The sequence below is a fragment of the Symsagittifera roscoffensis genome, chromosome 8 (assembly GCF_963678635.1).
Source record: "Symsagittifera roscoffensis chromosome 8, txSymRosc1.1, whole genome shotgun sequence".
Taxonomy (NCBI): domain Eukaryota; kingdom Metazoa; phylum Xenacoelomorpha; order Acoela; family Convolutidae; genus Symsagittifera; species Symsagittifera roscoffensis.
The window spans coordinates 26,096,667-26,109,555 of NC_087069.1; the positions used below are offsets into that span (position 1 = coordinate 26,096,667).

General features: G+C 31.8%; 1 protein-coding gene across 1 annotated transcript; it reads right to left on the reverse strand.

Annotated features, from left to right (window-relative positions):
* Positions 1 to 304: 304 nt before the first annotated feature.
* Positions 305 to 5,088, reverse strand: LOC134853520 (probable G-protein coupled receptor 21). The gene is made up of 4 exons (XM_063869519.1): positions 4,890 to 5,088; positions 4,338 to 4,504; positions 808 to 1,125; positions 305 to 478 (listed from the first exon to the last, which is right to left on the reverse strand). Exons 1-4 carry the CDS (start codon positions 5,086 to 5,088, stop codon positions 305 to 307), a joined length of 858 nt encoding a protein of 285 aa, XP_063725589.1.
* Positions 5,089 to 12,889: the final 7,801 nt, after the last annotated feature.

Sequence of the window (12,889 nt, forward strand, 5' to 3'; positions counted from 1 at the left end):
CAGAAGTGATCACATGTGAAACATATATGCATAAGCTGGAAAACAGCTAGTGTCTGACAATTGTATGATCAGACGTGAAATTGGGAGAAAAATTCGGAAGAATCTTTTAGATATTGGTTATGAAAAAAGTCGCCAAATTCTGGGCTACTTGCTCAGCAACCGGCTATCCTTGTTTTGTTATAGGTTATTTGGTTTTGTTACTTGCAGATTTTATATTCATGTAATCTTTTTCTTACGTCACCTCCTACGAAATTGAAGACAAACAATGATTATTTTAAGGGGTGTTACTTTTGGGTTGCCGCATTTAATGATTGAACTTTGTTTCCATCCTTGAGTTCTCGATTCTACTTTTTGCCACACTCTGGCCTCCTGATGATTTTTTTATGCCAACTGCCTTGTAAAAAATTGACCTGAAGTAGCCACTGGCTGCAAAGTACGTGTAGAAATTCATAGAATTGCTGATCGCAATCGGCAGTTTCTGAAATGAGAAAATACTGGTACTATAGTTAGGGTACATTAAAAATGAAAGTATTTCAATCGCTGGGGTAATGATTAGAGCTGGCTTCAACATAGTACTGGCAATGCACCGTTAATTTTTGTTAGTGTTTATTATTGGTAGAAAAATTACTGCAAGTTTGCGTAACTCTACAAAGTAACCAGAGCTTGTTTTTGAAATGATTCGACCTAATTTTGCCAATTTTAAGATTTCTCTACACATTAATCTCGTCAATTGGTTGCCAGTCTTTTCTTTCAATTAAGATTCAAATTTTTATTCAAAAATTCTTTTTTTTGTCATTCAAAACGAACCCTGCCGTAATTAAACAAATAAGCCAGGTCAGGGTTCGAATCCCGATTATCGACTCCAATTTTGGTCATTATTCCAGTGGCCAAAACACAAATGCAGAAAGACAGCGACACCACAACCAGACAAACAGTAATTTCTCTGTCCTTTCTGGAAACGTTCACATTGTTTTGTTTGAGTTTGTAGAGGGTGAGAATATTGACTACGATGAGTGTAATTCCAGGAAGGGCCACAGTTCCCGCGATGAAATTGGAATAGATTGGCAGCTGCCCCGCAGTGAAAATAGACCACGGATTGTCAACGAAGATCTCGCACAAATCACCCTAAAACGGTTAAAAAAGAGGTAAAGAGGTCAATTTGAGTCGACTGATTCTTCAAGCATGATGCAAAACTTTCTCGAATCGATTGCGTAACAAACATCCGGGTTAAAATTTTCAATCATAATGAAAGACTGTAATTATTATTTAATTTGTTCCACAATTAAACCTGGAAAACGATTGTATTGTCATTCTCAGGGCTGGGTAAAATATAGTGAATTGCAATAGTATTTAAAATATTACAATATTCCAAGTGAAAAATACAATTTTTTTCTGGAAAACTATTCCAATACCCTATTTTTCAAATATGAACTATTGCACTATTTAATGAAGAGAATAAACTATTGCGCAATACTTACAATGCCTCTTTCATGACATAATATACCAGCGAGCGCTCACTAGGTTATCTATATAAAGTAGATAAACCTCGATTAGATGAGAATGAGTTTGTATTGAACTGGGTTACCGCAACATGTAATTTCGCAGGTCTGCGAACTTCTTTAACAAGTATGCATTTGGAAAACGTTTTGTTTTTGTGTACCAATAAAAGTCTATGGGATGACTCATTCTACTCGCTTATTTTCGTGTGAAATTTTTTTTTTTGATTTCCATTTTAATCAACTATTGCCTATTCGATTCTGCTTTTATCTCGTTAAAAATGTTTGAATTGTTCCCTCATCCCACCCTCATTATAAACAATTACCAAAGACTCTCACTTACTGTCCACATTCATGCAGCGCGGGCAGGTTGGTGATGTTACGACCATGACTGATATGTCATATTAAAGTCCTTTCAGTCGTGATCTGAACGAGATTTTAAAATCTCCAAAAAACATCGAGAAAATTCGTTTTTTGGTTTTTCGTGTTATTTCGATCAAATGATAATTTGTTTAAAATGTAAATATTTGTGGGACGGGTGGGAGTGGTTGCGGGGTTGTAAAAGTTTGGTGGTAATCGGGAAGACCTGATTATCAAATCAGGTAAAGTAAAAATTTAAAAACTTTTGCAAAAATTGTAAAACGTATTAATATAGAAAATAAATTACTAATTGTGAAGAGATCAGGACTGCTCGTATATCAGGGAAAAACCCTGACTGTCCTGATGATTCCCCTTTAATTTATATTGAATATTATTTGTGAAAAAAGAATATCGAAAAACTATAAAATTTGGACAAGCTCAAAGATCAAGTGTGAAAATTAATACGACCAATAGGCTAGCCTCAGTTCAATTTGAACTATTTTCTTGTGCGTGATAATTCGCCACACATAAATATTTATCGTTAAGTTTTTGGATTATGAACAAAATCTACAAAGTGCGCATAAATTAGTCCAGAGTATGGCCAAAATGGCAATTTTCAAACTCCCAACACTTTCGAAAAAATGATCGAAGGTAAAATATTATTTTAGTTTGGCTTAAGGGAGTCGATATCTTAAATGGGGCATAAAATTTTTTAATGTAAAATAACAACTATCGTAAAATAACAACTTTTATTTCACTCACCGGAAATTGACTGAATAAAAAACCTCAACAAGCATAAATATTCCGTTTTATTTGAAAGTTTGAACAAAATATATAAACAAATAAACGTTTCTTAATACAACTCAAAATTATGACTCATTTTACCAGAAAAAACAGTTGGCAAGGTTTCAATTGGCAATGTTTTGAATGGCTAGAATACTTAAATGATTGGCTGAAAAATTCAGGCTTGTTCAAAAAAGAGTAAAATTGATTTTGATTCATCAAAACCGATTTAAATGAATGTTACTGATTATCAGTTTGCTACAATCAGAATCAAGTTTCATTATCTTACAACTGACTATTTTAGAAAATCATAACTGCACTGAAAAACAAGTATGATGGATGTTTATCAATAGAAATCAGTGCGGCAAGGGTCAGAATGAGATCAATTTTTAGTTCAACTGGCTCCAAAGTTTACATATAGAAAAATGGAACCAAATGATTTTCAAAGAAAGCCCCAATTTTTTTAAAATTGGGCTTACTCGTACCACTCCTTGGCAAATCAGAGCAGAGAAACTAGACTCATCCAGCCTCTTTTGTAAGAAAACAAGTTGCCTGATGGACTCGAACCAATAGTTTTTGTTCCGACTTTCGATACGAAAGTAACGTAATATTTGTGCTCGGGGTGGGTTTTTTTTCTTCAGACAAATTTCGACTTTTTAACTAGCCATTTTTGACGGAATTTTTTAAATATCATTCGAAAGCCATTGTTGTCCTGAACTTAAATTTGAAACGATATTTTACCTGTGATCCTTTTTCGTAAAGTTATGAGGGTTAAAAGGTTGCCATTTTGGCCATTTTGACCAATTTGGGACAATCAACGCGCGATATAATTCGCGCCATTAACGCGTAAGCGGAGATTTAATCCGTCTTATAAATCGTTCCAAATTGGTTGAATGAAGCTTATTTGCCATAATTGATATGTTACCAGGAACGAAATCTATCTTTTTGTACTTTATATGGCGTTTGGGATGATGATTTTCATAAAAAATTTCAAATTTTGGAAAAAAAAATCATTTTATTTTATTTCATTTAAATGTTTATGTTATTACTGCTGCACCATAAACCTTAAAAGTCAGTCGGAACATTCAGGGCTTCGCCCTGATACGAGAAGTCTTGTTCTATTTTCTAATTGCTTATAAAAGTTATAAAACTTATATAACTCATTTTGATAGTACAAAAATCAACAAGCTTAACGGCTATTTGAATGGACAGAAAGCAATTACTTTTTTTGTATTTCTGTTCGGCTACATGAAGATCAAGAAATTTTGCAACTTATTTTTCAAAAAACTTCAAAGTAATTTTTGAACGATTTTGAAACTTTCAAAAATTAAAATCAAAGCCTAAATCAAAGTAATTCATAACATTTTGAAAATAAAAAATTCTTAAAAAGTCACAGAACTATCTGGTGTTTATAAACAAATTGAGAACACACTAGTTTCGGTGAGATTATACATTCTAAAAAACATTACATACTGGTAAAAATAACTTTTTTATATACTCATAAAAAGACTGTTCAATTCTTTTAGGAGAATCACTGTTCTGTTTCTGTTTAAAATTCAGAGCAACAAGCAATTTATCGATTATTCTACTGGGCAGGGTAACTGTCCCACCGTCGAGAAAAAGAGCGCTGATCATGATGAGCATCAAAAACTCATTTTTCTGATAAAAAATTGAATAATTAGCTATCCCCTTTCTTACCTCGACATCAAATATGAACAAGTTGGGCAGAGATATCATTGCCCACACGAGCCATACTAAAATGGACGTCACAGTTGCTCTAACTGGAATTGACTTCTGGCTGTAGAAGATTGGCTTCCACACAGCAATCAGCCGGTCCACAGCTGTCGCAACAAGCACATATGCTGCTAAAAACATATTTTTCAATTTTTAAATTACTTTTCTAGATGAATTTAACACAGAGAAGTGTCAGATTCAGCAGAGTTGCAAGATCTGCTGATTTGTTTTTGATTGCAACAAAGTCAATTGAAAAATTTTAGTGTAACAACTGTTGGACTCGATTTTCAAAGTATTTTTCACTAGCGCTAAGTTTCTTCTCAAAACAAACTGAGACGGGAAATTCTGTCGACTTCGCCAGCATCTAATTCTGACCTTAAATTTTGTCTGCATTTAAAATGTGTTTTTTTTTTCGCAGATCAAAAAAAACGGACTTAATGCCGGATCCACGTTTTTTTTTGTTTTCTGCGACTTTTTTCATCGTAATTCACAATTATCGTAATTGAAAACACTAACATGCAATAGATGAGAAGTTTGTAACCCATGCTTTCCATCTGCACAAGAGTGTATGCTGCACAAACAAGTCAAAACTGAACATTGCTGGAGGCAGCGACTCAAGGATTCCGTCCTGGAACCCCGCAAGTGTGTCGCTCACTGCCAGACACTTTATGAAGGTCTGTCCAGATGATTTTTGAGAAAAATTGACCGCATTCATATAGGCGAAAACGTTTCCAATAGTTCCAAATGTTGCTGTTACCACCATAAGATATTGAATTAAACCAATATATGTTTTGTATGCGTTTTCATCTTCAATTTCAACAATTTGAGTAGTAGAATTGAAAACTTTTTCCATTTCTTGATGTTTCTTCGTTCAGTTACCAGTTTAATTGAGAAAATATCTTTTTTAGTTATCAGGAATACTAAAAAAATAAAGTGCCTTTCAAATTGAGTAAATGCCAACAAAGTTATCAACGCAGTGGAGATAAATAAAAAAAGTGACCACAAATTTGACAGAGTTTCAGAAAGCTGCGTTTAAGAAACCACTAAGCTACTTCTCAAGATAATGAAGTGTTAAAAGAAGGAGATTTCACTTACACGACCACTTTCATGTCAATTAAGTTATCTCGACTTGATTTTTTGCCTTGTCTTTTAAAATTACTGATTATTTTTAAAATTTAAACTGGACGAAGTAACAAACAAAATAACTGTATTGGCCTGAAAGTGGTCTCTATAACAAAAACACTATTTCTCAACAACTCAGAGTCTTGGGAGGCAGCTAATTGAAGCAGGTCAATAAGCTTCTTTTCAAACTCTGAATTGTTGCTAAGTAGAGCTAATGCTTAAAAGAACGTTTTTATGCCAATCAAGTCATCAGTAATTGTTACTTCATTTTGTATTTTCGTTTTAATTGTGACATTGACATTTTTTTTTCGTTTAAATTCTTGACTGAATAAAAGTGCTATACCAAGAAGCCCTTCGAATGGAAAAGCTTTGATTTGTTCAAAAATGATATGCAAATTTTTAAGGCCCCTTAAAAACCAGCAAAATTTCCGGCTTTTTGTAGCATAAGTTTTGGGAAAATTACGAAAAACTCAGTACGGTTTTGATGTGCGAGTCTCCAAAATTATAATCAAAATTGCACTCTTCTGTTTTTTATTTGCTAAATTCACCAAATTTGTTGCGAAAATATGAACGATCTTAAGACATGTTGATGGCATGTATTATTTATAAGGCTTATTCTTTTCAAAACAAAACACAAAAATATAATGAAAAAAAATCATAAGATAAAAACCGTTTATAAGAAAAGATACAAATTCCACAGTTAAATTTACTGCAAACTTTTTTTATTTGTCAATCAAAAGACGATCAGTAAGAAATTTTGTTTTTCTGTTTTCAATTCATAAGTGTTAGTGGGCCTAAAAATGTTAATGGCCGGTTTCTGTTCTGAAAATGACCGATTATTTGCGCTCAGGGTGTATTTTTTTCAGAAAATCATCGAATATTTAATAGCCTCTTAGGCAAAATTTATGATACTATCTAATTGATATGGATGAACCGAGCTCAAAATTCACCTCTGTTTTTTTTCGAAGCTATGGGGTTTGAAACTAGCCAATTTAAGGTAGTTAATTTAAGGTAGTTAACGCTCGATATTTGTCTGTCTATAACGCCTTAACGGCAAAAACTCCTGATTTGAGGTCGTTCGAAGTTGAATTGCGGCAGACTACTTAGTCTTATTGTTACGTTTTTATAAGCAAACCATTTCGTTTTGTCTTTTGTCTATTTTTTGTGAAGTTTCATCATATTTCTTAACTGAAAATTATTCCATGAACGTTAAAGGGGCAGTCGGAAATTTCAGGTATTACATTTAATTTTTTGATGTTATTACTGCTCCATATAACCTTAAAAGGCAGTCGGAACATTCAGGGCTTCGCCCTGATACGAGCAGTCTTGTTAGAAATTCAATTTATTTAGCTGGGACGAACCTTAAAAAATCAAAACCTGCGAGCTTATGTTTGAATGAGCCAATTAAAAAAATTTTCAAGTATAGTTTTTGTTGAATACTATTCAATTTTTGGCTCAATTCATTGTGGTGAACGGAATTTTACCATAAATTCCTGGCTTGGATAACAATTGCTAGTTTATAAACAAAGGTAGGCTCTTGAGATGTTTTTCTTTTCAAATCAAATTTTGACACATGAGTCTGAGTAAGCGAAAATGTTCAGAATTATTCATTCAAATCTGATGCTCGTCCAACTCCCTGAAAGTGGTTGAAGTAATTTTAGAAAATATTCAAAAATTTGAAAAAAAAACTGCTCACAAACGTTTCTGTTAAGTTGTTTGCGGCGGATAGAGGGTATTTTGCTTGGATTTTTTCTAAAATGAGAAACATCAAAATGTTCCTCATAAAACATTTTTTTTTGAATTTGTTGCAATTCTTTTAAAAGAAGTCCCAGTTTAAAGTCCATCACGAGGTCAAACTGTGAATTTTGTAAATTGAAAGAGAATTTTCTTTGCAATCGTTAACCTGAACTTTGAAATATTTACGTAACTCGTGAATAAAAAAGAATACTTTTCACATGAGCAAACGAAGATCAATATATGAGCAATTTCAATTTAAATTTAGAAAAAATTCGCATTGCAAGGAGTGCTGATGCAAAAGCGCGTCTGTATTGAATGCAAACAAGGAACAAAATGCTCGAATGCCAAACTTTAAGAATTTTTCCAGAAAAAATCTTTTTATTTAAGTTTAAGTGAACAAAAAAAATCTTTTAAGAAAGTTTAAAAATGAGCATTGAAGTGTATTGATTTATAAAAAAACTAAAACAATGGGTTTCGTGGTAACCTTTTGAATACTGTGATGGTTTTCAAAAGACTAAAAGCTCAAATGATTTAAGTTTTGAGATAATTTTTAAGATCAATTTTTACATCTTTGTTTTTGAGATAATTTTTTAATGATTTTTGTTCTAAACAGACTAAAAATACGAATGCTTTTAGTATTGATGCTATTTTTAGTTTTGAGATTACTCAGGCTAAATTTTTCTTTATTTTAGTTTTGAGATCGCTTATAATGCTTTTCTTAGATGATATAATAAACTTGAAGGAAACTCTTAAAGATTAAATTTGTTAGAAAAAATTTACTTCGAATCATTTCAACTGATTGCAGATTTGTAATCCTCTTAAAGTGATTTTGTGTAAAACGATTGTTCTAATAAATACTTGGAATTTTTTTCACTTTTCTGCAAGCAATTAGATCACATTTTACGCTGAGAAACAAGGAGAAGATCAAGTATGTTTGTAATGTTTGCATCATTTGCTGCGCTAATCAATCACGCCATACTGTATTGAATTTTTTTGCGACAACTTTTTGGAGAACTTGTCTCAGGTTGTCCCCAAAAGAAGCGGTTAAGGGCTCGATTTACAATTGGTCATGAGGTATAAGCATGCTTTTTTCGACTAAGGCTAGTTTCACCGCAGGCATAGAAAATTCCTGTTTTAAGTAACATGTGTTCAGTAAAGTCTTCAGTTTTCATCTTGAGCCTTACAATCGCTTTGTTGAAAATCAGTCATGTGGCTTAAAACATAATCCGAGTTCTTTAGATCTTACGCCCATCCAAACTACTTGCTGTTCAGCAGTAGTTAAACTTTTGTTTCTCTTGATTGAGGCCAATCAAGTCAAAAAATATGATTGGTAAGTTATTTTACGATCTGGAAATTGAATTTAAGAGTTTATAAGGAACTGAAAAAGTTTGAGAGTGTGTGTGTGTGCATGTGTGTGTTGGCTTATGACTGATCTCCTTCTACGAAAATGATCGCACATCTCTGAAATTTAGCATGTATTTGCACAGGAATACGAAGTGTGGTATAGGCTATTTGGTTTTTAAAATGTGCCCAATTTTTTATTAGAAAAAAGCAAAAAGGGTAAAAAATTGGACTTAAGTGATTTCCTTGAAAGTTTAAAAACACTGGCCAAAAAAAGGAGAAAAAATGGCAAAAAAGGACAATGTCAAGCAGCAAGATCACCATTAAATATAAAAATGTAAATCAATTTATTAGTAAGTTAGGTTTTGAACATACGACCCATGTTTTATGTCTCACATCCTTGAGCTGTACCACGGACGCATGACGAATATCAAACACTACCGACCGATAAAGCAGATAACAGATATTGTTTAACTGCTAGTGCTATAGATCTTAATTTTTGCAAAAAAAAACAGTAAATGAGCTTTTCAGTTTGCGAGAAGGGTTGGAAAAAAACTAGATTCAAATTTTCCAACTGGCAGTTGTACACGCGCTTCTGCACATGTCATCAAATTAGACTCAGCATCAGTCAAAAACTTACCTCTTTTACGCTCTTCACCTACTTTGCTACTATTTTACTGTCCCGGAGGATATCTATGTTCTATACAACATCAGTTCAAAAAATTAATTTAAAAATTGATTTTGAAATGATGTTAAAAATTTCCATGATTCGATTCTAACTTAGATTTTTATTAAACACTAATGAAAGTTCATTTGAGGGACACAAAATTACAATCATTTATATTCAAATTCAAACAAATAAAGCGAAGTATGATTTCTAAGAATTATTAATTTTTCTGCTAATTTACCATGAACACATGTTTCATACAAGTTTTTATCATAATTATCATCCTATAAGAAACAGATTCGTATAAGAAATAGATTTGGAGGAACTTTCTATGTCAAATTTCGAATATTGTATCTGTTTCTTTGCAAAATTGTTGGATGTGTGCACTTTTCTATGACTCGGAAGTTGTTCTACTTGTTCATCAATTCTAGTCTTCAAAGATCCTTGTTATTTCTCAAAGCTTTTTCTACAGCAGAGCTTTGTAGTAGTTTTTCGTTGACAATACAAGTAAAATTATAACTTGAACGCAAATTTTTGGTTACCGCTTTATCTACTATTCTCCAACATAACTGTTTTTGCATGAAATTTAACACTAAAAAGACATTTTAATGCAAAAGTTGTATCGATTAACCAATCATTTTCATAAAAGTTTTTAATGTAGTTTTAAAGGAAATCTGCTTGAAAACTCTATATTTTCCATTATTTCACGTAACTAAAATAACGAAAGATAAAAACAAAAACCCGAATAAAATCTTACGATGTTTCCATTTGAGAGGTTTGACTTTCAATTTTTTCCTAGACTATTATTCTAACCTAAAATAAAGAACAATTTTCTACAAATTCACAAATATTAAAAATGAATTTCAATATTTTTCTCCTGCAAATTCAAAATTAACACAGTTTTGGTTACTGCCTGACCTACCATCTCCCAATTTTAGTGTTTTTCAACCCAATTTGAATAAAATTTTGCTCAAAATATGATTTTTAGATGGAAAACTGTATCATTTCAACAAACGTTCTCTTATCCAAAGAAAATTTAGCGTCAAAAGCCCGTTTTTACCGAGGAACTTCTGAAACAGGTAACTGTAAATTCTGCTGAGTTCCCCTAACTTTTTGAAAACAATTTTCTTTCAGAGTTATGTAAATATTATTATGGAAATTCTAGCAAAAATATCTCATTTTTTTGTTCGTCAATTATTAAATACTTTTCTAAAATCGTTGGAAAACGATTTTAAAAATGTTTATTCTCAAAAGCCTTCAAAAGTTTGCTTAAATACATGGTATTTCATGAACGTATCGGAAGACACAAAACTAGGAAACTTGCAACTAGGCAAAATAATTCCATTAGACGCTGTTTTATAAAAGTCTTGTATTTTTGGTAAAAATTTTTGCAAATACGTTTCCACTCTTAGATCAAAATATATATTTCAACACAACTGATTTGCTGTAATAATTCTACTATTCTAGTTTTACTGTGCATAAAACACTTTTGGATTGATTTCCATTGAGAGTTTTGCGACACTTTGAACTCGATTATAAATTTTCAATAATGTTTGATTTTGTGTTTTTCATTGTTTGTTTTTAATAGTTTTTCCATACTTTCAGTTTTTTATTGCATATCAACTCAAAACACTTGCTAGTTAAGGGAAAAACAATAAAATTTGTTATTTGTCTCAACTAAGATCATTTCCTTTTTTAAAGGGGTATTTTCACTTGATTCTACCAAAAATATAGATAATTAAGTGAAAAAAAACTGTATTATTTAACCGAACATTTTTTCCGGTTTTGTGTTTATTTCGATGAGAATAGCCTAAAAACATCCGAGTTTTTTCATCTAATTTTTCTTAGTTCATCAAAGAATAACAAAATTTCTGATAATTTAGACAAGTACCATTACATGATCGTTTTTATGTTGCATTTTTCCTGAAGCAATAACGTATATTCTGAATTGATGCACAATGTGCTCAAAACTTATGAAATTAAACCAAATTTCTACTTTTTTTGTGGAAAAAGTTTCTACTTGGTTTCGTCTTCATCTTCCGTTTTCCAATTGAATCCCTTTTGAACAAAAAGTTACCCAAAAATTGAACTTTTTGTGTTAAACTGTATCAATTTGAAGATTGTTTTCTGTTCCGAAAGAAAGTTTGCGCCAGGAAACTTATTCATTAGGATGCTTCAATAAAAAAGTTTCTGATCCAGATAACTGTATGTTTTTATTTTAACCCCAAGCTTTTAATTTTGAAGTGAATATCTAGTTCATGCTCAAGTTGTTTTTTACTTGAAATGTTCAATGTTTAACAAACTTATCCCATTTTTCATCTTTTCTCAGACAGTTGCCAAAAAAAGTGGAAGAAATTATGATTTATCATACATAAATTACATGTTACCTGCTTGAAAATGCGCTAATCCATGATTACAATCAAAGGACACGAAACTAGGAATTTTTTGAAATGATAGCTAAGCAAAAACAATCATTTGGTCAAAGTTTTATAAAAATCCCCTACTTTTTTTAACATAAATGTAACTAACACATAGCTACTCATTAGCTTATATTATGCCTTTGACTGCAAATTTAACCCGTAAGCTTGCTGCCATTGCCAGCTTGCTGCCATTGCAGTTATTACTGTAGATTAAAGAGATTTGGATCAACCTGCATTGAGAGTTTCACGATAACTTGAACTCGATTGTTGTTGATTTTTCTATCAATCAGAACCTTTGAACAAAAGCAACATTATCAGAATTGTTTAGATTTCTAGAACTTTCCAGGATGAGCAAAAATTATTATAGTAATTTGTCCTATGTTAATTTTTTTGTAAATGTTTTTAAATTTACCTTTTTGTGAAGTGTGTTTGGAGACTGCTGAGTGTGCTTTCCATCACCATGTAGAATACTATTATGAAAAAAAAGAATGATTTTTTTAAATTGAATATTCCGTTCTTCGCTGCTTTTTGTATGAAAATTACAAATTAAACACTTTAAAACTCCACAGTTCTTACGCTGTCTTGACTTGATGCATGCTTAAATGTATAGTCTCTGCCAGATACAAGATAATCAATTCTTTCGTTTCTATTCAGTGACGGCATCCTAATTAGTCACGAAAGAATTGGAGAACAAATGGGGGATTTTGAAAGTCCCAAAAATTTAGTAGGAGACTTGAATAGTACCAAAAAATGGGTAAAAGTAAATAAAATAGCAAACTTCTCGAACAATTCTTTATAACATGAAAAACAACCAGAATGAAATTCATCCTATTCGGTGTAGCTGAAACATAAGTCAATCAATCTGAATGGAACCAAAAAACTTTCAAAAGTTTTGATATTATCCAATAAGAATGAAGCTTTACTTATCAGGTAAAGTCAACAGTTTTGATATCAACTAATCAGAATCAAGCTTTTGTTTCCAGGGAACTTTCAACAGTTTTGTTTCAAACCAATCAGAGCACAGCAGTTTCTAGACATAACTTTGGATGAAAAATATTCATTTTTTGAAAAAAAGTCATTTAAAAAACTTTTGAAGTTCTTCGAGTTACTCTACAAGAACAAAAAACAAAAAGAAAATGTTCCGTGTGTTTTCCGTATCGCTGAAATAGATATAGATTCTTACTTTTTTCACAATTTCTTGGACGTTTATGTGGTCCAAAACAAAGTTC

Excerpts from the sequence above, each read along its gene's own strand:
- LOC134853520 (XM_063869519.1), bottom strand. The coding sequence starts at position 5,088 with ATGAATGCGGTCAATTTTTCTCAAAAATCATCTGGACAGACCTTCATA. Across the intron at positions 4,505-4,889 it reads AAACTTCTCATCTATTGCAT|CAGCATATGTGCTTGTTGCG; the intron begins GTTAGTGTTTTC and ends ATATGTTTTTAG. Across the intron at positions 479-807 it reads ATTTGTTTAATTACGGCAGG|AAACTGCCGATTGCGATCAG; the intron begins GTTCGTTTTGAA and ends TTCTCATTTCAG.